Source organism: Podarcis erhardii (assembly GCF_964252035.2).
Source record: "Podarcis erhardii genome assembly, chromosome: 3".
NCBI classification, from domain to species: Eukaryota; Metazoa; Chordata; class Lepidosauria; order Squamata; family Lacertidae; genus Podarcis; species Podarcis erhardii.
This window is the reverse complement of record NC_138507.1, coordinates 93,912,762-93,937,759: the sequence shown is the minus strand read 5'-3', so window position 1 is coordinate 93,937,759 and position 24,998 is coordinate 93,912,762. Positions and strand designations below refer to the sequence as shown.

Sequence of the window (24,998 nt, the reverse complement as noted above, 5' to 3'; positions counted from 1 at the left end):
ACTCCCGGATGGAAGAGAGGTACCGGTAGCATACTTTTCCCAGACACTCAACGAAACCGAGCGGAACTACTCGCAAATCGACAAGGAGGGTCTGGCAATCGTGAAGGGAGTAAAAAAATTCCATGATTTCTTGTACGGGCGGCCCTTCACCGTGGTGACTGACCACAAGCCGTTGCTTGGCTTGTTTGCCCCCGAAAAGCAGACCCCCCAAGTGCTGTCTCCTCGCGTCCTCAGGTGGTCAATTTTCCTTGCCAGCTACCAGTATGCACTGATTCACCGCCCTGGAAAGGCGATGGGCCATGCAGACGCCCTCAGCAGGCTACCACTACCGGAAACAGGCCCCGACCCAGCACCTGCTCAAGAGGTTATGAGCCTGGAGCTGCTTCCTGACCGCCCCATTCAGGCACAAGAAGTTGCACACCATTCCAAGAAAGATAGGGTCATCTCCCGGGTCCTGGACTGGGTGTGGAGGGGATGGCCCAGCCGCAGCCCCGGGCCAGAATTCGCCGGCTACACAACCCGCAAACATGAACTGTCAGCCCACAAGGGGTGCCTGTTATGGGGAAGCAGGGTCGTTGTTCCCCAGCCCCTCCGCAAAAGGGTCCTCACAGCCCTACACGAGACACACCCAGGGGTAGTAAGAATGAAGGCCCTTGCCAGGAGTTATGTGTGGTGGCCGGGGATCGACGGAGAGATAGAGGCCTGGGTCAAACACTGCCAGGCCTGCCAGGAATCCCGCCCAGATCCCCCAAGGGCCCCAGTCCAGTCCTGGGAGTCCGCCCGAGCACCATGGTCACGCCTGCATGTGGACTTCGCTGGCCCCTTTCAGGGGAAAACATTCTTCATAGTGGTGGACTCCTACACCAAATGGCTGGAAGTCGCACTGGTACCGTCCACTTCTACGTCCGCAGCCATCCGGGTACTACGCAGGCTGTTTGCAACCCACGGGCTCCCTGACACTCTCGTCTCAGACAACGGGACTGCATTTACATCAGGAGAATTTCAAACCTTCACAGTGCAGAACGCCATCCGCCACATCCGTTCGGCGCCATTCCACCCTGCCACCAATGGCCAAGCAGAACGCATGGTGCGGACCACCAAGGACACCCTTCGCCGCATGACGCAAGGGGATTGGGAGTACCGCCTTGCCACATTCCTTCTAGCACAGCACAGCACCCCCAGCTCAACGACTGGCCGGAGCCCCGCTGAACTACTAATGGGTCGGCGCCTTGCAATCAGATTGGACCGCCTTCACCCCGATAGAGCTCAGGATGAGGTAGTGGTGGGGGAAGGCAGGAACCCCCGGACCTTCGAGGCCCAGGACCCAGTGTACGCAAAGAATTTTGGGGCAGGCCCTGCATGGGTACCTGCCACAGTCACCAGGGTCACGGGCCCCGTGTCGTACGAGGTGCTAACAGATGGGGGGCAATGCTGGCGCCGCCACTGCGACCAGATACGGCGACGATTCCCGGGAGAAAACCAGGAGGAGGAGGACAGGTCAGAGGAGTCCCAAGGGAACAGTGGGGCAGTGAGGCCCATAGAGCAGCAGGGGCAAGCAGGAGAGGCAGAATCAGTAAATACAGAGAGGACCCGCGAGGCCGAAAGGACACCGGAACCAGAACCACGACTGAGCGAGCCGGTTGCGCCAGACCAAACAGCCCCATCCTTGGAACACGAGCCAGAACCTGAACCCCGGACCAGGGAACACCCCAGGCCGCAACGCACACGTAGGCCACCGGCGTACCTTGAGGACTATGAATGCGACCTTCCGGGCAGGACTGGAACTTAGAGGGGAGGGGTGTTATGTACTGAGTTGAATAGGATCCAAACTGCAGCAGTCTGATTGGTCCTAGAACAATAGGCTCCAAAAGGCAGCAGTCTGATTGGTCCTAGAACAATAGGATTCAGAATGCAGCAGTCTGATTGGTCCTAGAACAATGCAGCAGTATGATTGGTTAGCAGGAACCACCCAATCATGCTCCAGATAGAAGTGAATCCACAACCTGATTGGCCTACAGTAGAATCCTGGAATTAGCCAATCATGTGCAGCCCATTGTGTAAATAATGTATATAAAGCAGATACTTTGAGGGGACATTCATTCATTCCTCCTCACCACTATGAGCTGAATAAAGAGCATGAAATCACTTTGCGACTCTGAGTATATTTCACAAAGGGACCTCGGCCCCTAGGAGTTGGCTCCTATGGTTAGATGTGATTTTATCCTCCGGCAGTCCGAAATGACACTTCCTGTTCTTCCACCTCAGGACCATGGACATAGCCCAGATTTATATTGGGGGGGGGGGGAGACCTCAGTTAAATATTTTTATTGATTTACTTGTTCTGGGGGGCAAGTGCCTCCCCTGGCTACGCCCACGCTCAGGACTCGCCATATCCCCGTACCCCCTTTCTTCAATTTAAATTTTCCTGCGGCTTTAAAACTGCAACCCTAACGACCCTTACTGCGTAGAGAGGGCGCGCAGGCGGTGGGGGGAAGAGTAAATAAATCCCAACTATTTATATCGCGCGCAAGAGACCAGCGCCTCTGCTTCAAAAGCGTCAAAACCCCGGGGCCCTCCGGACTACAACTCCCGTCGGCCCCTCGTCACCGTCCACGCGGGCGGGCGGGCAGGCTGGGCCTGACGGGAGCTCTCTCGCTCCACGCGCCCAACCCTGGTCTAGCGAAAACATACGGGGCGGCTTGGCGAGCTGCCGGAAGCGAAGTTGTGTTTCCCCACTGACAGGGGAAGATCCCCCAAGTCCGCCCTGTTGTTGTCTTTCTCCGCCTGTCCGCCAGGCAGTTATTCAGGACTGACGGGGGGCGGGCAGTGCTGCCAGATACAGAACCGGGGTTGCAAAGTGAACACACACATACACGCAAAATACAGTCGGGGAGTGGAGGGAGAGGCGAGCAAAGGGGGAGAGCGAGCGCCTGAGGTGCATTTGCCTCAGGAGTGGGGCGCGCGCGCCTATTCTTGGTCCTCCTCCTCCCTGTGGATAAGCACCGCCGCGCAGGGTGTGGTTCTCCTCCATCCTCTCCTCCTCCTCCTCCTCCTCCTGCTGCTCCTTTGGGGCAGCGGGCGAGTCTCCTCCTCCTCTTCTTCCTCCTCCCCATATCCTTCTCCAGCCGGGCTCTGCTTGCTGCTGCTGACGTGTCTTGCTCCGGCTTCCCCCCGCCCGGCCGCCCCACGCGCTGCTTCTTTTTTTTCGGCGCCAGCCCGGCAGCCTCGCGAACTCCCAACATGGCTGCTGCGGCGCGGCGGCGGCCCCTCGCCCTGCCGCCTTGGCGGATGCTGCTGCCACCGCCGCCGCCGCTGCTGCTGCTGCTGCTCTTGCTGTGCGCCCAGCTGCCCCCCTGCGCCCAGTCCGGCGGGGCCCCGGACCGCCGTTTCGCCGAATGGAAGCGGTGCGCCGACCCCGAGTGCAGCAGTAAGTGGCGGGGAGGGAAGAGGCAGGCGACCGGGTATCCGCCGGGTCCCTGCGACTGTCTGCCCTTGCAAAGGGGGCCGAGCGGGAGCCGGCGGTGGCGGCGGCGGCGGCGGCATCTCCGAGGCCGCGTCAGAGAAGAGGCTCTGGATGGGGGCCGCCTCCTGCCTCGCAGGGTGGGGTGTGGGTTGGGGGGGGGGGGAGAGCCGGAGGGTGCTTCTGCCCCACTGCTCTTCCCACGACCCTGGAGGGACGGCGGGGATCTTCATCTCTCCCCCTGTCATTTTACACCCTTACAGATAGGTAGCCGTGTTGGTCTGCCATAGTCAAAACAAAACAAATTCCTTCCAGTAGCACCTTAAAGACCAAGTAAGTCAGTTCTTGGTATGAGCTTTCGTGTGTGCATGCACACTTCTTCAGATGCACACGAAAGCTCATACCAAGAACTGATTTAGTTGGTCTTTAAGGTGCTACTGGAAGGAATTTGTTTGATTTTACACCCTTGTCATTTTAAATATCCGCCCACGTTGCCTTGGGCCCGCTGCTCCTGGCAGGGTGGCCCCCACTTGCCACGGTTTCTTAGCTTGTGCCAGAGCGAAACTTGCAACAACAACAACAAAAAACACCACCCGAGCTTAATGGAACACAGTGGGGTTTATTTTTGACGGGGAGGGGTTTGGGGTGTGAATGAGGTGTTTAGGATCGGAGCTAAAACTGGGAAGTGTTGCCTCAGTGTCTCACCCGCCCCCCCCCCCGTCAAATGTGCTCTTGCAGGTTGCTACCTGTCTTCTACTTTGTAAAGTAGCGCGTGCTTTATTCCCTCCCTGTGTGGAGACGGCGATAATTATCATCCCGATCACCATTATTACTCTTTCTTATACATTGCTGACTTTAACTGGAAGCCCGGGGGGGGGGGGCGATCCTTTTACATTTTATCCCTCCCACCCACCGAAACAGCTCCACTAAGCAGTCTGAGATGTCCCACGGTGTCGAAGGGTCTTAGGCTGCATCGCTTACGTTGCCCATGACTTTGGTGGTTGTCACCCTAAAAAATTGTTGCCCCAAATGATTTCATGTTTTTGTTTTTTTGGGGCTAACCCAGGGGAGGTTGTGATTCATCACCCAGTAAAAACTTATTGCTGGACCTGTTTCTCTTACTGCTGTCTCCCTAACTACTACTGTTGTCACCAGGAAGATTTGCTTTTAATAAGCATCAAGTATTTGTCTTCCTTTCTGCTTGTAAACAAACCTGCATCCTTTAGAAGCTGTTTTTTGGGAGAAGCAGATTCTTGACCTCATTCTCCTCTTCTTCTCATTTCATTGTCCTGTATCAAATTACTCAAAGAAATCTGATATATGGAATTCACTTTCTTGGAAATATTCATCTATTTGAGTGGTTCGTAGCTAATTAGATGACTGCATTTATTTGTTTAAAATGTATTGTTCTGATCTAGAACTCATTGTAAGAATATCTCAGACGTTTCAGATTTGTAGGTTCAGATCCAGTGCGTTTAATTTTTGTTACTGACAGCCCACTCCTCAACTTGTTTAACTGCAAGGATGACTTCCTTATGTCTTGTTAAATGTGCATAGGGATTGCACCTGCAGGCTTACTTGGTAGTTAGTCCCACTGAGTTCAATGGGGTGACGTTTGAGTATAGGATTGCAGCTATAAACTGTGATCCTATCCCCCATTAAACTTAGTGACACTTACTTTCAAGTAAGTATGCATAGATTTGTGCTGTTGGTTTGACATTCCTAGACTAAAAATGTAGACTTTAATATTCAGTTAAAGTAACTGTACAGTTGTGTGTGAGCATGCATGTGTAGAAGGACTCTCTAGCTACAGCACCTTTCAGAGATAAGCTTTTGCGAATTATAAAATAGAATTTGGAACCCTTTCCATTGATTTTGTTTATTTATTAAAATATACTTGTTCTGCCTTTCTTTCCCAAATAAATTAATTTAACTTAAATTGAAACAAATGTACAATATCAAGGTTTTATTTTTTTTAACAAAATCAACCCAGTTGAGCATGCTCTTCACAGGGCAACACAGAATCCTCATTGTCAATGTTTAGGAAACAGTTTTTGTGGTTAAATTAACATCTAGTGTTGTGCTCATATTTTAGTGGAGTGGCTGGTATAGGACTTGTTCCTCTTATTGTATTACTGGATGAACTTTTTAGGAATTTTGTATTGGATTTTGTTTTAAGCTGAGTTTTAAATTGATTTTATGTTTATTTTGTTGGTTTGAGATTTCTTTTTTGCATAAAGCAAATAACAAACATATTTAATAAATAAACAAATAGCACCCTGGTGCATAATGCATATGACTACATGCCTTTGGGGCATAGTGAAGGATTGTGATACTGGGATATATTAATGGAGTCTATTAGGTTTTTCCAGGAGAAACGTCTTCAATAAAATGTACATTGAAACCTCATTATGTCCTTTCATTGCCTTAACCAACATTTTAAGACACAAAGTAAGTTCGATACCAGATTTTCACCAACCATAAATTCTCATTCCTGGGCTACATTGTTTCATACACATGGACTGCAAGTTATAGACAGGTTTCCTTTTCTGTTGAGAAGATGGCTCTTTATTTACTTTGCCATTTTTTTCTCATTTTCTTTCAACAGTGCTAATGTGTCGAGGGAAAGCAGTGAAGGATTTTAAAGGCCCAGATTGCCGTTTTGTAGATTTTAAAGAAGGTGAATCGGTGTACGTGTATTATAAATTAACCGGGAGAACACATGAGCTTTGGGCTGGAAGTGTAAGTTTTTAAGTACTTTATATGGTTTAACACAAATTGGAAAAAGCAGTATGGGTGGTATTCAATGAAGCTTTACTCAGAGAAGGCGCACTGAAATTAATGAACATGACTAAGTTAGGTCCATTAATTTCAGTGGGTCTACAGTACTCTGAGTAAAACTTATTAGAAGTTACATGGGGTGGTATTCAACTAACATTTTAATTTTTCTTTTCTTTCTTTCGCTGCTTCCCCCAGAGATGTTCACAGGTTCACACATTGTGCTACAGTATGTTATCTTACATATTCATTAAATAATCCCCACTTTGCCAAGAAGTCAAGGGATACTGCTACAGCCTTTTAGTTTCCTCTGCATGAGAGAGCATAAGAGACTTGTTAACTTTGAATTCTACAAGCAAAGCCTATTGGAAGTAAATGAATGCTTACAAAGAGGCAATACAATCACCAAGCTGCTTCCAATCCAGCTAAACTCACCACCTCTGCAGTTGTTGTTTTTTGCACTAGAAATAGCACACCATCAGCTTCTAATGCAGAAGAGATTCTGCCTTGACTCAGAAAACTTTGAGTAAATGCAAATCTACCAGATCACCCAAACGAGACAGCAGATTCCTGTTACTTATAATAGAATTGTAGAGCTGCATGTTTAAGAGTGTGATTAAATACCCTGGAAAGGTGGTTTTGGTTGAGAACTTCACAAACCCTTGAACAGATGAGGTGTTTTTTTCATTTGTTTTTCTTTTGCTTCAACTTGACTTAAAATTTTGTATAATATTTAAATGTCAGCACCTATGATTGAAAAGTCCAGTAACTCATATTTTCCACTGGGTATTTGGAACCATTTTTGCATGATGTGGGCCTTCACTGCTTTGGAATCCATACATATGACTCTTCTCAGTCCCAGAGATTTCTCTGGAATGGTCTATCTACACTCAGGTCTCCAAGTTTTATTTTAAATATTTCTCCTTTGTTCGGAAGGTAAATAGTCAGGGGGTTAATGGTAACTGTTAAATTCAGGAATCTCAGCTAAAGCATCCATGACAGATGGCCATCCAACCTCTGCTTAAAAACCTCCAAGAAAGGAGAGTCCATTGGTAAATTATCATTTGCAATTAAAAAATGCTTCTTTTGTGCCATGTATTACCACATTTGCAAGGGTTTTTTGTGTTTAATGGTAGCATTTATTTTGAAAATGGCTTGAGCCACTACGTATATATTGCCCACAATTGCATGTTACTTTTACTCTGTTTCTGCCATCAACTTTAGCTGAAAAGCGTTGTGTACTGTGTTGTGTACCCTCTCCTACTCTTGTCCATTCAGAATTGTGTCTCCATGGGAGGAAAAGAGTTTGGGACCCTGTAATTTCTCCCCTACCCCATGATCGGGAAATAAAGAGCAGTTTGGGGTGAATCTTACAACTACAAAATCTGCAATTTGGTCCTGAAAAATTTGGAAGGATATACCGCAAAGGCAGTATTGCACAAGAGAAATATTTTAATTGCATTCTGGAGCCTGATAAAGGATCTTATCTGTTTCATATTGGGAGCATAAATTGTGCTTTCTAAAAATGTGGTACACTAACAACACAAAAGAACTAACAATGGCTTGGATACAGAGACATGCACACTTTAATTCTATTTAAGGGCCCTAGCTCAGTGGCAGAGCAACTGTTTTGAATGCCGAAGAGCCCAGGTTCAACCCCCACTATCTCCACATCTAACACAAATGGGAAAAAACTGTATGGGTGACATTCAACTAAGATTTGTTCACAAATAGGCCCGCTGAGATTAATGAACATACTAACTTAGGTCCATTATTTTCAGGGGGTCTACTCTGAGTAAAACTGACCAGAAGAGATATGTGGTGGTATTCAACTAACATTTTAATTACTCTTTCTTTCTTTCTTTCTTTCACTGCTTCCTGCAGAGACGTTTAAAGGTATTTTCATTGACATTGCTCTGTGCATTTTAAAACATATTCATTAAGTACTCCACACTTTGCTGAGAATTCAAAGGGTACTCCTACAGCCTTTAAGTTTCCTCTGCATGAGAGAGCATCAGAGACTTGTTATTTTTTAATTCTACAAGCAAAGCCTATTGGAAGCAAGTGAGGCAACAAAACTACAGTGGTACCTCGGGTTCTGGAGGTCTGTTCTTAACCTGAAACTGTGCTTAACCTGAAGCACCACTTTAGCTAATGGGGCCTCCCGCTGCTGTTGTGCCGCCAGAGCACGATTTCTGTTCTCATCCTGAAGCAAAGTTCTTAACCCGAGGTACTATTTCTGGGTTAGCAGAGTCTGTAACCTGAAGCGTATGTAACCTGAAGTGTATGTACCCCGAGGTACCACTGTACTTGCATTAGATTCCTAGATAGCAACAGTGTAGACACATACCACAATCACCAAGCTGCTTCCAGTTCAGCTAAACTCACAACTCTCTCTGTGCTCCCAGTTTAGTAAGTGCTAGTTACTTTCTTTCCTACTCCTATACCATGAGGAGCACTGGTCTTGAATCCCATTCTTGTGGGTAAATGTCCCTTTCAGAAGAACATTTAATGTTAGTAGCTTCCATTGAGGAACTTTTTGTTTTGTTTTTGCACCACTCGGTATAAGCCTGCTTCCTAGGTTTCTACTGAAATGAATAGGACAAGTTAACAGCAACTAACATAACCAATGGATCTTAAGTACTACTCCCTAGATTGGGGCCTCTGTTAAGGTGATGGCTTTCAGTAAACATGATAGACCTTACTTCAAATTCTTACTTCCTCTTTGCAATGAGATGTCAGAGGAGAGATAAGATAGACTTATAGATACCTACTAGGCTATAATTTGTCACTGCTAAATAACAAATGAACAGTCCCTTAAAGTTGGGTATTCTGACTGCAGGCCTGTGCAGAGCTTGTCAGAGGCCTAGGATGTTGGCAGGACAGCGTAAGTCCGGTAGGGCCCTGGTGGGCTCCTGCAGGCAACTTAGCCCTTTGAGGCCAAGGAAAAGTGTACCTGGCTGTCCCCCGCCCCTTACACAGACTTGTCTGGTTGAACAAATTCCTTGTAGCATGCTGAGCATATATTTTTTTCCTTTGTAAAGGAAAGTCTGCCACTACGAGCCATTACAACACCATTACAACGGCTTTCACTGGAATACACAAGTGGGATTATGGCACAACAGACTCTCAGCTGGCAATAGAGTCCAATTAAAGTTGCACAGTTGAAACAGGAAAAGCACTGCATGCAGTGAAAGTGGCAGAATGGAATCATTGTGTTCTTCCAGTAATTCCCCTCTGACATTACTGTGCCACAAATAACCTGGATAATTAGGAGGCATCTGTTTCCAGGCTTTCCAGCGCTTTATAAACACAAAATATGAAGACTTGAGAGGGCTGGCTCTGAAACAAAAGGCTGGATAATTAGAGCCTCAAGTTTTTAAACCAAAGAAATAATTAAAAAGTTCACACCCACATTAGCCAAATTAATGTGCATACAAACAGCTGTATACAATAATAAGTTTAAGGTAACTCAGCAAAGGTCAAGGTGAGAGTACAGTACAATATCTTAAATCCTTTGTAACTGATTACAAAGTTAATATGGAAAAATTGTCCATTCCGGCTACAAAAAAGATGCAGTCCATGTCAAGAACACCTATTGTGCAACCTTGACTTTGGATGTTACTAGTTTGCACTAATATTTAAGAATAAATATTGAACAAAGGGAATAACACATCCAGCTAGCATTCTGTTTGTTCATAGAAGAGTATTATATACTAGACAGATGTTCATTTTACTGTACCTTCCTATAAGCCAGATAACCAGATAAATCCCTGGTTTAATTGCATACAAAAGTGATGCTGATGCTTTCAGCCAAGAACTGTGTGGCATTGTTTTTCCATCTCTTCGTAGGCCTGGCATCTAAGAGTTTGATGCAGACTCCTTAATAATACAGTGGTACCTCGGGTTACATATGCTTCAGGTTACATACGCTTCAGGTTACAGACTCCGCTAACCCAGAAATATTATCTTGGGTTAAGAACCTCAGGATAAGAACAGAAATCGTGCAGCGGCAGCAGGAAGCCCCATTAGCTAAAGTGGTGCTTCAGGTTAAGAACAGTTTCAGGTTAAGAACGGACCTCCAGAACAAATTAAGTTCTTAACCCAAGGTACCACTGTAATAATAAAAACTTATGAATCTGGCATTGAGAAATTGGAAATATATTTCTCAAGCCCTATGAAAAGACATCTGAATCACCTGCTCTCAACTTTTACTAACTTATTTGAAGCCAGGAAGTGGTCCATTTAATTATTAGTAAATATCTGGGATGTTTTCCTGGCAATAAAACCACCAGGATATTTAGGAAAGGGGCAACACTCATGGAGTGCACTCTAACTGAGCACATTATCTTTAGTGTTTGTTTACTTAATGTGTTCTGCCAGTTTCTAAATGCCTAAGTTATCTAATCTCTGTAGCAATTCTCGGCTGTTAATATTGGCTTCCTGATAACAGTTGTAAGAACTGAATGAGAGCAGAAGTGTGAATCTTTTCTAGAAAGCAGTAAGCTGGGATAAAATCAGAAAGTGCATGCCTATGCATGTTTACTCAGAAATAAGCACCTCTGTGTTGAGTGGGACTTACTCTCTAGTCACCACGTTTAGGATGAGAGATTTAGCTTCTTTCCATAGCTTGCATTTTACTAGAGTAGCATCTTGCCTCTTGTGTGGAATTAATTATTCTTACTGAAATACGTGTTGACAAAAGAAGGGAGGTCTTGCATTGATGTTGAGTGTGAATAATTTAAACAATAGCAAGGAGTCAAATTTTAAAGTATAGACTTTAAAATACTGGGAAATGTTTGCAGAGTGGTGGTGGAGTATTTGAAAATAAGAGAATATCACAAGGGCATTTTGAATGTGATGTTGGCCTACAAACCATAACTTATTCTGCAAACATGCTATTTGTTAGGAAGTAACTTATCTCATGCTAGGTTTAAGAACAATGAAAACATCTCATTATTGTTATATTCAATGGTAAAAAAATGGATTTCAAGGAGAGCAAAGTAGGATGGGAGGGAAAAGCCTGCTTTGTTTATGCAAAATTCATATTTTCTCTTTGCTTGTATAGAAGCTGGAAATTCCAGCCATACTCTCCCAATTGATGCTCTCCCAGTTTTAGACAGTGTAAGAATGGCTTCTACCTCTGAGCCCTGTCTCTCAGAACCAAATTAGAGCTTTCCTGCCAGTGTAAATTGCAGCTTCAGAGGAGCAGAAGACTGCAGCATGGGAAGGAAGATTTAACCCCGCTCTCCACCTGTGATTGTGATCCCAATTATTTTCCATTGGCTGCTATCAAATGTAAAAATGCAAAGATGCTTTAAACATCACACCTAGTTTGATCCTAAGTACCACAATGCCTGTTGGTTTTTACATTTAATTTCTGAAGAGTATGGTGCTGAATATACACTGTTAAATACAGAATAATCAAGTACAAGAAACAAAGACAAACATCAGCTTTTGAGCCAGGCAAAAAGAATGCAATCTAGATGAAGTTGGGCACACCTATGCCCACAGTATACTTCAAATGTGGATCAAAGGTCCCAGTAAATTCTATAAGTTGAAAGCAAGTTCCATTAAAGGAACCTCCAAATAAATAAGCACTAGTGAGAGTGCCACTCCCATATTTCAGCAAGACTTAGAACTATTTTTTTCTGGAGTTTGACTAATAATCTAATACCTTGGTTTAAGAACAGCTTAGTTTATGAACAACTTGGATTAAGAATGCTGTAAACCCGGAAATAGGTGTTTTGGTTTGTGAACTTTGTCTTGGAAGCAGAACATGTTCCGCTTCCTGTTGAATGTAAGTTGAATCCCCCACTGCTATGGGAAAGCATGCCTTGGCTTAAGAACGCTTTGGTTTAAGAACGGACTTCCGGAACGGATTAAGTTTGTAAACCAAGGTACCACTGTATACCTTTCTGCAGTGCTCTAAGCTGAAGTGGTGAAATTCTGCATCTAGGCATTGATGCTTCACTGCTTTGATAACTTTCCATATATTTCCTTTACATTCTCAGTGATGCTGAGGCAAAGCATTTGCATATACTAGATGCCTCAAACTGTTATTGACCCCTAATGGAATGACATGTGCAAGCATGCTTGATGGTTTCAATCTTTAGGGTATGTGGCCTTTGACTGTGCCTATTTGGATGAATTTCAAATACAGTGGTACCTCGGGTTACATATGCTTCAGGTTACAGATCCTTCAGGTTACAGACTCCGCTAACCCAGAAATAGTGCCTTGGGTTAAGAACTTTGCTTCAGGATGAGAACAGAAATTGTGCTCTGGCGGCGCGGCGGCAGTGGGAGGCCCCATTAGCTAAAGTGGTGCTTCAGGTTAAGAACAGTTTCAGGTTAAGAACGGACCTCCAGAACGAATTAAGTTCTTAACCCGAGGTACCACTGTAGTGCCTTTTTAACAGTAGCTGCCATTTAAACTTACTGTATTATTTCAAATACATAAAAACTTGTTTTATTCTGTATTCCTGACCCCCATTATTCTTAAAAGGGTTTGCAGCAAACCTTTTCAGCAGGGGGCTGATCCACTGTCCCTCAGACCTTGTGGGGGGCCAGACTATATTTTTGGGGGGGAAATGAACATATTCCTATGCCCCAGAAATAACCCAGAGATGCATTTTAAATAAAAGGACACATTCCACTCATATAAAAACAGCTGATTCCAGGACTGTCCGCGGGCTAGATTGAGAAGGCGATTGGGTTGGATCCAGCTCCCGGGCCTTGGTTTGCCTACCCATGGTTTAAGGGGGCCAAAAATTGTACTATATAGGAAATTGACGTGCCAAGTATCATGACCAGTTCTTCTGATGCACTGCAAGTGCCACTCCTATGCATTTGCAGCAAAGTTGCCTCTAAACAGGCAGAAATACTTAAAACAAAACAAAACCATTTCTCATACTGACCCTTCTATTTCCTTGTTTTTCTCTCAGGTTGGAAATGAATTTGGATATTTTCCAAAGGATTTACTTGAGATAAATCACATTTATACCTATGAAGAACTAGAATTGCCAACAGATGTAAGTTATTTGCGAGTTTCTTTTGGTATACACAATATTCAATTCTTAAGGCTCAGGAATATGCATGGATAAATCCATGTATTTTAAAGGGCTCACTTTAAAAACAGACCATATAAATGAACCCAGGAGAAGAAGAGGAAAGAGCAGATTGAGATGGAAAAAGAAAAAAAGCTGTTCTTTAAAATATTTTCTCCAGCAACAAAATTCTCTGTATTTTAGACCAATAAATCCCTCTGTTTGAGATCCAGGATCACACCAGCACAAGTGACAAAACTTCTCCCCCCTTCCCCTCTGCAGCCTCCCACACACTAAAATAACAGCAGCAGCAACAGCAACAACCCTGCTATGGAGGGCCCCCAGTCTTCTGGAGCAGATTTTGTGGGAGGCTGCGGAGTGGGGAGCAGAGGAAGGGGAAGTCTTGTTTGCATAAGCAAAATCCATTGTGCAATTGGTACATCACAATTTATCAGGGTTTCTGTTCTGTACAACCTGATCCTATGACTGTGTCCATAAAGCCTTATTTCCAAGGAAGCAGGCACAGGATTGTAGTGCTAAACTTGTTCAAAATCTAAAGGAGTTCTTACTATCCATTTTAAATAGATGACTCCCTTGTGGATCTCAGTGGGAACAATTAAAATCTAAATTTCAGCTAGGTTAAAGCAAGATACCAATATAGTAGTAAATTTTAGAAGATAAATTATTTCCTTAAGTAACTAAGATTATTTTCTTTCAGGAAACAGACTTTGTTTGCTTTAATGGAGGCAAGGATGATTTTGACAATTATAATGCAGAAGAGCTTTTAAAATTATCAGAGGACTTGGTGGCTAGTGATGCTGAAGCTCAGCTAGAAACTGAAAAGGAAGAGGAAACAGAAGGTGCTGAGCATACAGAGTCAGTAGAACCAGAGATTGATGGTTCTGAAGTGGGCTCGGAAGTCGACAGTGAAGACCATGCGAAAATGGGTCAAAAAGACAATTTTATTTTTGAAAATAATGAGAATGTAGAGGGAGCTCTTGATTCCAAGAGCAAGGACCTCACTGTAAATAGTAACACAGACAATCCTCAGGGAGACCAATGTGCACATCAGCCTTCAGAAGAAATGCTGCAAGAAACATTAAAAGTGCCAAAATATGAAAGTGCCAAAAACTCTAGTGTATCTCAGGGCAAAGCTAAACAATCAGATAATGGAGGCGAAGATGATGGCACTGACACACATCTACGCCAACACGAAGTATTGGAAGACTTGAAAACAACACTTGGCTCAACTGCAGATGCCCTTGTGTCTGATGATGAGACAACTAGCCTTGTTACACCTCTAGATGGTGATTTTAGCGAAGATCTGGGCATTGACTCTTACAATACAGAGAAGCTTGAAGAACCTGAGGAGCAGGCTGAAGAAATCCCTTTGCTGTCTTTTACAGAAGAAGCAAAACCATCAGAAGACCCAGAAGCTGAAGAGATGCCATCTGATGGGGTTTTTGAATCAGAAACTAGTGACTATGACGATGGCACTGCGGAAGCTGCAGGAAGATTTGTTCATGAGAAAAAAGATGACTCTAGTTTACTAACAAATTTAGGCGATAAATTTTTTGCAGTTGTCAGTGGAGGTGAAAGAACAGTTGATGAAACTGATGGGGACAAAGAGGAGGAGGAGGAGGAGGAAGATGATGAAGATAATGATGAAGTGGTCCTAATTAGCAAGAAGGAAAATACAGATGTGTTAGCTGATTCAAAATCTTCAGCAGAAGATGATAGCATCACACCAGAAAATGATCTGATTACAAAGAAGATACATAATGTAGATGTTGGGGACCCTAAGGGGGGAAAACATGAAACTCAGGACTATGAAGAAGAGTATTCAAAAGCTGAAGTTGAACCCACCATAGAAGAACTGCAAAGCACTTCTACACATGATTTTGGTGCCTTTTCTAATTATGGAGGTGGCCGGCAGCCTAAAGCATCCATGGGAGCTAAGGAAAAACATTTAAAACCACCCCTAGGTGATATCAAAGATGACCCAGAAGGCCTTTCTCTTCATAAAATAATAAAAGAAAAGGAAACAAGAGATGGTCACATTGAAGATAGCTTAGAAAATGATACAAAACACAAAACTTTATGGGAAAAAATAGGCAAAAAAGATGGCAATGGTAAACAGCCAATGAACATTGTACCACACTTGGTGGAAGAACTAACAAATGAATCTCAACCTGAACTGGGCGCTTCTGACCTTTTGGAAGGCAAAACAAAGCAAGATGGAGAAGATCTTGAACTTGCGAAGGTGCTCAGTAATACGAAGCAGTCAAATGACTCTGCTATGGAAAGCATTCCCACAGAGGAAGATACTGAAGTGCCTATTGTCCAATCTGAACAAGAAACTGTAACCCTGGATTTAAAAAAGGAGGAAGAAGAGAAGAAATTGATTATAGAAAAATCCCCGCAAGTTACACAACATAGAAACCTTACTCAGCAAAACACAGAAGAACTTAAGCCTGTGGAGTTAGATGCTGAAGAAGATGATTTCCTTGAAGTACTAGAAGAGGAGTTACTACAGGATGAAAATGCAGTAAGCGCAAAACTGTCTAAAGAGAGACTTGCAGATGAACAAAGTTTCACGTTAGAGGCTGAAAGTGGTACTACTCAGTTGCAAATGCCAAATGGTGCTATTTCAAGAGCTGCTAATCCTGTTGATGCAAGAAGAGAAGATGCAATAACAACACTTGAGCAGGCCAAGAAAGATGGCATGGAAGATTGGAATGAGGCACAGGAAGGAATACAAATAAATAAAGATTCTCAGCTGAGCGAGAGGAAGGAAATCAAAAAGGAAAATCAGGAGGAAGTGGAGCCTCAAGTGAAAAATTCTCTGCTTCAGGAAAAAACCCAGTATATACATGATAAAATAATGTCAAATAAAATAAATACTTCTGAGTTAGAAAACAAGAATGACTTTCATGAAGAGTTACAGACCCCAACAGAGCACCAGCATTCCAGCGAGGACTTTGGGCCTCAAGAGGTCTCAGAAAAAACAAATGAAGCTGCAGAGCCAGAGTACAGTGAGTCTGTGAGGCAGCTCAATATAATGAAAGAATTTCTTGATGAAAAACGTATTGCACGTATCCAAAAGTATCTTGGACCGCAACATATTTTCAGGATAGAATCTTTGTTTCATGACATGGCGTTGGAGCTGATGTTTGCTCAGAAACACACTGATAACCATGCAGACACTGAAGAGGCATTGGACCGCATCCTTGAATCTTCAGAGTCTAATATTCTGGATGTTCTGAACAAAGTTTTAGATTCCAGGGAGGAAGAAAATAAAGAAGAAGTGATCAAGGAAATTGATTTGTTTGATGACGAAGCTGCCTTAATGGATGACATCCAGGAACTAATGTATTCATTAAGGCAAAAATACTCTCCAGTTAGCGAGAGTGCTCCACTTGCCTCCCTTCCGGAATCTGGGATGGACTCTCGTGAATCCATTACAGGTAAGTCTTGAGTCTGCAATCCTATGCATTCCTAGCAATAAGACCCACTGGACTTGGTAGAACTTACTTCTGAGAAGATTTGTGTAGGATTGTGCTATATTTTGAGTTATTGACAGGGCTACAAAATATGCCAGAAACCCTTGACGCATAGGCACCTGCAAACTTGATGCTGAACTTATTTAAAGTGTTTCTCGAACCCTTGTCTAGGATAATTGCTGAGGAAACTTTTTAAGACAGCTGATGAACTCTGAATCAAAATGATTAATTGCTCAGTGAATTAAACAAACTATTTCCAGATTTAAATCATGGTGTTTTACTTTTAATGGAATTGAATGTGCTTTATGTTGAAAGCCTTGATAGAAATACCCTGTGTAGCTATGCAGAGGGAGCTTATTTTGCATTCAAATGTGACACCCCACCTGCAGTCTGAAGGGATACAGAATAGTATGCAACTGAGCTTTACTTAGAGAAGACCCACTGAAATTAATGAACATGACAAAGTTAGGTCTATAATAATAATAATAATAATAATAATAATAATAATAATAATAATTTATTATTTGTACCCCGCCCATCTGGCTGGGTTTCCCCAGCCACTCTGGGCGGCTTCCATAAAAACCAGAAATACACTAAAATATCACAGATTAAAAACTTCCCTGAACAGGGCTGCCTTAAGATGTCTTCTGAATGTCAGGTAGTTATTTATCGCTTTGACATCTGATGGGAGGGCGTTCCACAAGGCGGGTGCCACTACCGAGAAGGCCCTCTGCCTGGTTCCCTGTAGCTTTGCTTCTCGTAATGAGGGAACCGCCAGAAGGCCCTCGGCGCTGGACCTCAGCGTCCGGGCAGAACGATGGGGGTGGAGACACTCCTTCAGGTATACTGGGCTGAGGCCGTTTAGGGCTTTAAAGGTCAACACCAGCACTTTGAATTGTGCTCGGAAACGTACTGGGAGCCAATGTAGGTCTTTCAAGACCGGTGTTATGTGGTCTCGGCGGCTGCCCCCAGTCACCAGTCTAGCTGCCGCATTCTGGATTAGTTGTAGTTTCCGAGTCACCTTCAAAGGTAGCCCCACGTAGAGCGCATTGCAGTAGTCCAAGCGGGAGATAACTAGAGCATGCACCACTCTGGCGAGACAGTCCGCGGGCAGGTAGGGTCTCAGCCTGCGTACCAGGTGGAGTTGGTAGACAGCTGCCCTGGATACAGAATTGACCTGCGCCTCCATGGACAGCTGTGAGTCCAAAATGACTCCCAGGCTGCGCACCTGGTCCTTCAGGGGCACAGTTACCCCATTCAGGACCAGGGAGTCCTCCACACCAGCCCGCCCCCTGTCCCCCAAAAACAGTACTTCTGTCTTGTCAGGATTCAACCTCAATCCATTAGCCGCCATCCATCCTCCAACCACCTCCAGGCACTCACACAGGACCTTCACCGCCTTCACTGGTTCTGATTTGAAAGAGAGGAATTTTAATTAGTCTACTCTGAGCAAAACTTTAGCTGAATACCACTCACAAGGACTTTAGTGTGACAAGTGGGACATAAAAAATAAATAAAAATACCACACCAAGAACTAGCTCTAGGCTGTTTTTTTGTTTTGGCTTGAGGCTTGTGAAGACCAAGTGTGAGAACTTCATTTTTACCTAGAAAGTCTAATGGGATAAGCCAGCTTGTCATATTAGCAATGAGGTCATTCTGTTCCCCAGACAGTGGTCTGGGGCCTGCATGCATATTTTGCCACACAAATTGACCACCTTCACAGTTGCTCAGCTGGCACTATCTGGCAGTAAGAACTTTATAATTATAGAGCATATGTTCTTAAAATGTTTGATTATTATATATTTACTACATTCAAAATGAACATGAGAGATGAAGCATTAATTTGTGGAATATCATGATTTATTAAAATTTCAAACTCTTAAGAATGAACTTGATGACAAAAAGTTTTACCATATATTTGTTTCACCACTAGTTTACCAACCTTGGGATAGACAATCGTAATTTGTATTCTGTGCTACTAAGACAATAAATAAAGATTGAAAGTTTGATCAGTCTTGAAAGCCCCACTGAAAATGGACTGCATTTCCAGCTTCATATAATCTGCATATCCATGTTGCAGTTTTGATTGCTAATCCATAACCATTGGGAGTGTTTCACTTGTTACTTTTGAGGAACAAATGTTAAACAGCGGAAATATTTTGAGTTGGCAAGTCCTGACAACAGCCTGTAAAAATCCTAAGGCTGAATATATGCTGGCTGTTTGTTGGTCAGTTCTTAAACTTTTAAGCTTATCTCTCTAGTTGAATATTTATTTATTTAAAATGGAAGCTAGAATTCTTCAAAGTCGTCAATCTGAAACAACAATATGCAGCAATGTTGCTGAAGCTAAGCTGGTCAGTTGGCCTGCACAGAAGAAAGTGTATATGTCTCTTGGGTTCTATGATATAAGAAAGGCAGGATAAAAAACAGAATAAATTAACAAAAGTTCACAACTCCTGCAGGGGATAGTGGCCATTCCTACGAAAAAAAAGTGTTTCATATTACTAATATTTGTATTCTACAAAAATGTTTATAGAAATTCCTAATTCAGAGTTACTGAAATGAAAGTAATGTATTTGCAAACAAAGAAAAATGAGAAATTTAATTTAAGAAGTAGGCAAGGTGCTGGCAGGTGTATAACCTAACTAAAATATATACTTATGTTCACTGTAGCTAATGCAAAGGAAACTGAGCATGACAGACATTCTATAGAAAACCCTGTAGAGAACCCAGATCAAGAGTTACCACGAGATTTGGAACAGATATCAACAGCAAAGGAAGACATTATTCACCCAGATCAACCAAAAGAACATAGGAATATTTTGGAAAAGACTGGAACTTCAGATGAAACAGAAATCAAGGGTGTCCTTGACAGTGACAAAACATTGCCAATTGCGGATACGACTCTTACATCAATTGATTCAGGAATGGAGAGGGACGTTCCAGGTAACCTTTTTGATAACTGTTGTTATTTAACTTCTTTCTCTTAACAAAAAGCAATGTAGTTTTTAAAGGAAGCATACCAAATGAAATCTATAAAGTAGGCATATTTATATTCAAAATGGTATATTTTGGTGGTGACATTATTGTCTAGGTTTTTTAAGATTTCCAATGCCCAAAGGCATATTTACAAAGAAAAATATTTAAACTCCTCATAGAATTGTAGAGTTGGAAAGGGACCACAAGGGTCATATAGTCCAACCCACTGCAATGCAAGAATATTTTGTCCAGCATGGGGCTTGAACCTGCAACCCTGAGATTAAGAGCCTCATGTTCTTCCGACTCAGCCATGAATGAAATTACCTATGAAATTAAAGTCAACACCTTAATTAAGCAACTTACTATGATTGCAGAGCTTCTGGTGCATGTGGAGTTCTCCCATCCAGATGGGCTCCTGCTCATTTCTGTAGAAATGACAGATCCCTCTGTACATATGGCGTTTTCTCCATTTAAACGAGAGATGCACAGAGGGCTCAGAATTTGAACCTGTGTTATAGAAATCCTACCTTGATATGCTAGTGTAAGATAATCAGTGGTGATTTTTCACCATTTTCAAGTCAACAGACAAGATCTTCTAAAATTATGGTCATCAACAGAGAAAATGTATCTGCATATTTAGATTTAGAAAGTTTTTCTCTAAATTGTGGTATGATGATAGTATTGGATTATGAGTGAATCAGTAGTGTATTTGAACTGACTTAACCCACTAGGGTGCAATTCTAAAGACATTTACTGGGACATAAGAATTACTAATTAGTGAACATGCCTAGGATCATGCTGTTAGGTTGCAATAGTATGTGCACTTACAGCACAAGCCAGGACTTATTTACTCAAAAGTAAGTCCCATGGATTTCAAGACTTACTCAGATTGACTAATGAGTAAACAAGCTGCAGTATTGAGATGTACAGGTCTGGGGCTCGATCTAGACACATTTAAAAAATGTTTCAGGAAAATGCATTGTAAACCTCATAGTGGGAAATCACGTTGGTGAAAGACGGGACTCCACAGTGCCAACTGGTGTCACAATGTTATAAAGCATATAATACACTTTTTCTTTACTAATGTAGCTGTGTCCTGGGATACACTTAAATTAAGACTCAAGTAGGGCCTCTGAACAAATATACAGTAATTGATAAATTTTGATTGCCTCTTCCTGCATATTTTTGGACTAGAGCCTACTTGCATGAAGTGTCTTCCTCAATGTGTAACGCACACACAATGTAGAAGAAATGTAAACAGTGAGGTCATATCCTTGTGAAATACAAGAAACTAGTCTGAATTGTGACCAGTTTTTATTGCTTTTATTTATGTATTTATGACTCTCCCTTCTTCTGAATGGATGTGGGTGATGTACAACAGAAGATAAATGTGTTAATAATTATGCCAAAAGTAATGTATTTGTCTTTAAGATGCTTTTTTTTTGCTGAAGACATTTAGTGAAAATAATATATGGAACTTTTTTTAACCTAAGGTATAATTAATGCTAAGGATGATGCCACAGAAGAGAGTAGTAATCCATCAGATGCAGACTCTACTGCTCCACATATTACTGCTGCCTTGGATAGTGCTATCTTATCAGCAAAGGAAAATATGTGCCCCTTCACTGAGCTTGTGAGTACCTACTTAATGGTGTATATAATCAGTGTGGTGTTAATGTCTAAATACATGTTTAATTTAAATTTTGTAAAGAAGTTTAAGCAAGTCGAAGGGTATGCAGCTGCCTGATCTTGTGCATATGCGAGTCCCACTGTGGTTCGGTTGAGATCCCTCCCATGTAGAAATACATGGGATTGCAGCCTTATGCACCCAAGTGTGCTTGCAACTGAGTCCAAACCATGTTCACACAGAAGGATGTTCAAAGACAATGGTACCTTGGTTTTTTAACGTCTCCGTTGACGAACATTTCAGTTTTCAAAGGCTGTAAACCCAGAAGTAAATGCTTCAGTTTTCAAACACGCCTCGGAAGTCAAACATGTCACGCAGCTTCCGTATTGAGTTTTCTGTATTAAGGCTTCGGCTTTCAAACGTTTCAGAACTCAAACGGTCTTCCAGAACGGATTACGTTAAAAAACCGAGGTACCACTGTAATTTCCAGTAACAGTTGACTGCTGTTCAAGCATGTTTAAAAGATTTCAGCAAACACACACCTGGAACCCTCTACGACAGGGGTGTCAAACTCAAATTCATCGGGGGCCGCATCAGCAGTTTGGTCACCCTCAAAGGGCTGGTTGCGCTCAATATAAAAACAAGTGGAGGTTTCCTGAATGCATGTAAAGTGGAGGTTTCCTGTGTAGAACGGCCGGCGCCGCTAGAGGGCAGACGTTCTCTGGCTTGTAGGCTGCCGCGCATGCGCTGAAGAGGCGGCTTTCTTGTATATATATAAAAAAAGCGAGAATAAAAGGTGAAGGCTGGCGGCTGGCAGTGGCTACACAGGGCACATGACGAGGTCTGGCGGGCCGGATTCGGCCCGCGGGGCTTGTGTTTGACACCCGTGCTCTACGAGAAAAGCAGCATGCAGAGCAATGATTTTTAGTTGTTGAAAACCAACAGTAGGAAACCCTTGCTGCTCTCCTGCTCAAAAAAAGAGCCTTCATTGCCTTTTCTTCTAGACTTCTCGTTATACAGTACAGTGGTACCTCGGGTTACATATGCTTCAGGTTACATACACTTCAGGTTACAGACTCTGCTAACCCAGAAACAGTACCTTGGGTTAAGAACTTTGCTTCAGGATGAGAACAGAAATTGTGCTCCGGCGGTGCGACAGCAGCAGGAGGCCCCATTAGCTAAAGTGGTGCTTCAGGTTAAGAACAGTTTCAGATTAAGAACGGACTTCCGGAACGAATTAAGTACTTAACCCGAGGTACCATTGTATACAAATGGCTGGTTCCCCCCGCCTCTTTTGCACACACCTGAATGTAAAAGGTACACGTTTGCTCTTGAAGCCAAACAGTTTTGCCTCCAAAGTAACTTAAATCAGTGCCGTTTGAGGAGCTGAGGCCTGTGGTCGCCTCCAGCCGTGCTCTCGCTGTAACTCCCGCTCCCCGTATCAAGTGAACGGCTACAGCGCTTTCCTGCGGGAGTCAAAAGACAGTCCGCGGGAACGTGCTGTCACCCCATTGCCGAGCAAAGAGCATTCGCCGCTGATCCCAACCCTGCCTGCCCTCGCCGACTTCCGGCAAGGACCCGGCGCGGCCACCTTCCCTTCCGGAATCTCCTTCCCCCTGACCTGCCGGCACGGGCCGATGACGTCACGGGGTCGCTCGCGGGTCAGCGCGAGGTGACGTGTCCCTGCGGGAAAACACAGGCGCCGTATCAACGGTCGGGGAGAAACGGGCCAAGTTCGCCGCCGCCTCCTTCCCGTTCAGCTAGTGGCCAGCGTCTCTCCCCGCCCACCTCTCCCCATATGGAGTCCGTCAGTCCTCCCGGCGCCCCCGGTGGCGGCGCGGCGCTTCTCCTGGGGCCGCTGTCCCGCGGCTACGCTTCCCTCACGGGCCGCCTTCTGGAGGTGAGCCGGGGGCTGGCGGCCAAGCAAGGGGCGAATCTCGGCGGGGTCCCAGGAGGGGGGGGGCGGAGTTGTAGTCTCAGGGGTTCTTGTCGCGCAGGGAGCCCGTCTTCCAGGGCTCTTCATATTTTAAGGGCTCCGAGCGCCCGTTGGGGGCCTCCGTCGCACCTGGGGAAAGGACCGTGGCGGCCGAGGGATGCGGGTGCGGGGTTGGGTGGAGGTGAAAGTAACCCGATGGGCCTTTAGAGACATTGCTAAGTGAAACTAGTGCTTGAGATGACACAGGGAGAAGGGGAAACGTGGGTTTCCATCCGACTGAGGAAACGACAGAGGAGGATTTGTTTACTCCTTGCCTCTCTCTCCACCCCCTTTCGCAGGGCAGATGTGGATCGGCAGAAAGATTTAACAAACGCTGGTCCGGTGCCGCTGCTGGGGGTGGGGAAGGTAATGCTGTTTTTAAAACGCGTGCACAGCCCACAAACAAGTTGTGCCCTGAAATGGCTTTTGCAGAATACAGAGTTCCAGTGGGGATAAAGCTGTTTAGATCAGCTTTCCTAGTTCTTGCAAGTTCGTGGGCTCACAGGAGCTAGGAGTGTAGAGATCAAACAATTTTCGAGGGTTCAGTAAATGGCCCTGAAGTTGCATCTTGACTGCTTTCTCTAGTCCCAGCCCCCATTTTACAGCGAGTTGTTTGTAAATGTTTGTGGCTCTGAAATCTCATTCTCCTGTATCATGTAACGTCAGACTCTTCCAGGAAATAAATAGGGCATCCTTCCCTTCCACTTTGCAAACGATTCTAGAAAACATAAATTAAAATTATGCACATTTCAGTAAAGTTTTCTTGTTTGTGTCTATGTTTTGGGAGAGAGGTCACATAGATCCTGTATTGCTATATGTGTCATAGGTTTCAGTATGACAAATACCTAATTCTTCTTGTGTGGAAAGATCTATAGTGACATAGGAACCTGGAATAATTGTGTTTTAACTTCTGTGTGGACAGAGTCCTAGTTTCTCCACTCCACCCCCTCTTTTCTGCATATCAGTACACCTAGTGATGCAAAGGTTTCTGGGAATGAAACTGAAAGCTTGTGTAACTCTCAATAACAAGATGTTGTAAATGTGTCGTGTAATAGCAAGCTATCAAGGATCCAACAGCTTTAATTCAGCATACATACCTTTGATTTAACACACAACTTCAAAACTTAGTAAAGTATGGGTTCTGAAATTTACTTTCTGAATTTTTAAGTATATATATTTTGAAATTCTAACGAGGAATAATTTAAGAAAACTAACAACTTGAAAGTCATCAGGGATTTAGACTTAAGATTATGTTAGGTTTAACTTGGCTAAATTTAAATGTGTAGGATGTTGTTGTTGTTGTTGAAGAAGAAGAAATCCAAAAGTTAACAGTAACAGGGAATATTGATTTTGTTGTCGTTGGAAGAATCAAAAATTAGAATTTCTTTAAGCAAATTCAGAACAGAGGGAACTGCTTGTGAATTCCTTTCCCACAACCCAGCTCAAGCTGCCTTATCTTTGGTGAGAGAACCCCTTAGATTTTGCCATACTTTACATTAAGTCCTTTTTGTTCTGGTCTGTGTGCATATGATTAGGCTATAATTTTTGGTTGTAAGGATGAAGCTTGCCAGGCATATGAGACACAATTGGGAGTGGACCCCATTGAAATTAGTGGACATTCTTCTGTGTA

General features: G+C 43.7%; 2 protein-coding genes across 2 annotated transcripts in view; one reads left to right on the top strand and one right to left on the bottom strand.

The window, feature by feature from the left end:
* TAF1A (TATA-box binding protein associated factor, RNA polymerase I subunit A) overlaps positions 1-23,176 on the bottom strand; it is a 44,562-nt gene extending 21,386 nt beyond the window's left edge. The window contains exon 1 of the mRNA XM_081857823.1: positions 23,015-23,176. The gene's annotated coding sequence lies outside the window, so the exon portion shown is untranslated. The remainder of the gene's footprint in view (positions 1-23,014) is intronic.
* Positions 3,226-24,998, top strand: part of MIA3 (MIA SH3 domain ER export factor 3) — a 39,104-nt gene continuing 17,331 nt past the window's right edge. The window contains exons 1-6 of the mRNA XM_081857849.1: positions 3,226-3,427; positions 6,069-6,202; positions 13,183-13,269; positions 14,003-16,751; positions 19,461-19,733; positions 21,260-21,399. Of these exons, the coding sequence (XP_081713975.1) occupies positions 3,241-3,427; positions 6,069-6,202; positions 13,183-13,269; positions 14,003-16,751; positions 19,461-19,733; positions 21,260-21,399 (3,570 nt within the window). The 5' untranslated portion in view covers positions 3,226-3,240. The remainder of the gene's footprint in view (positions 3,428-6,068; positions 6,203-13,182; positions 13,270-14,002; positions 16,752-19,460; positions 19,734-21,259; positions 21,400-24,998) is intronic.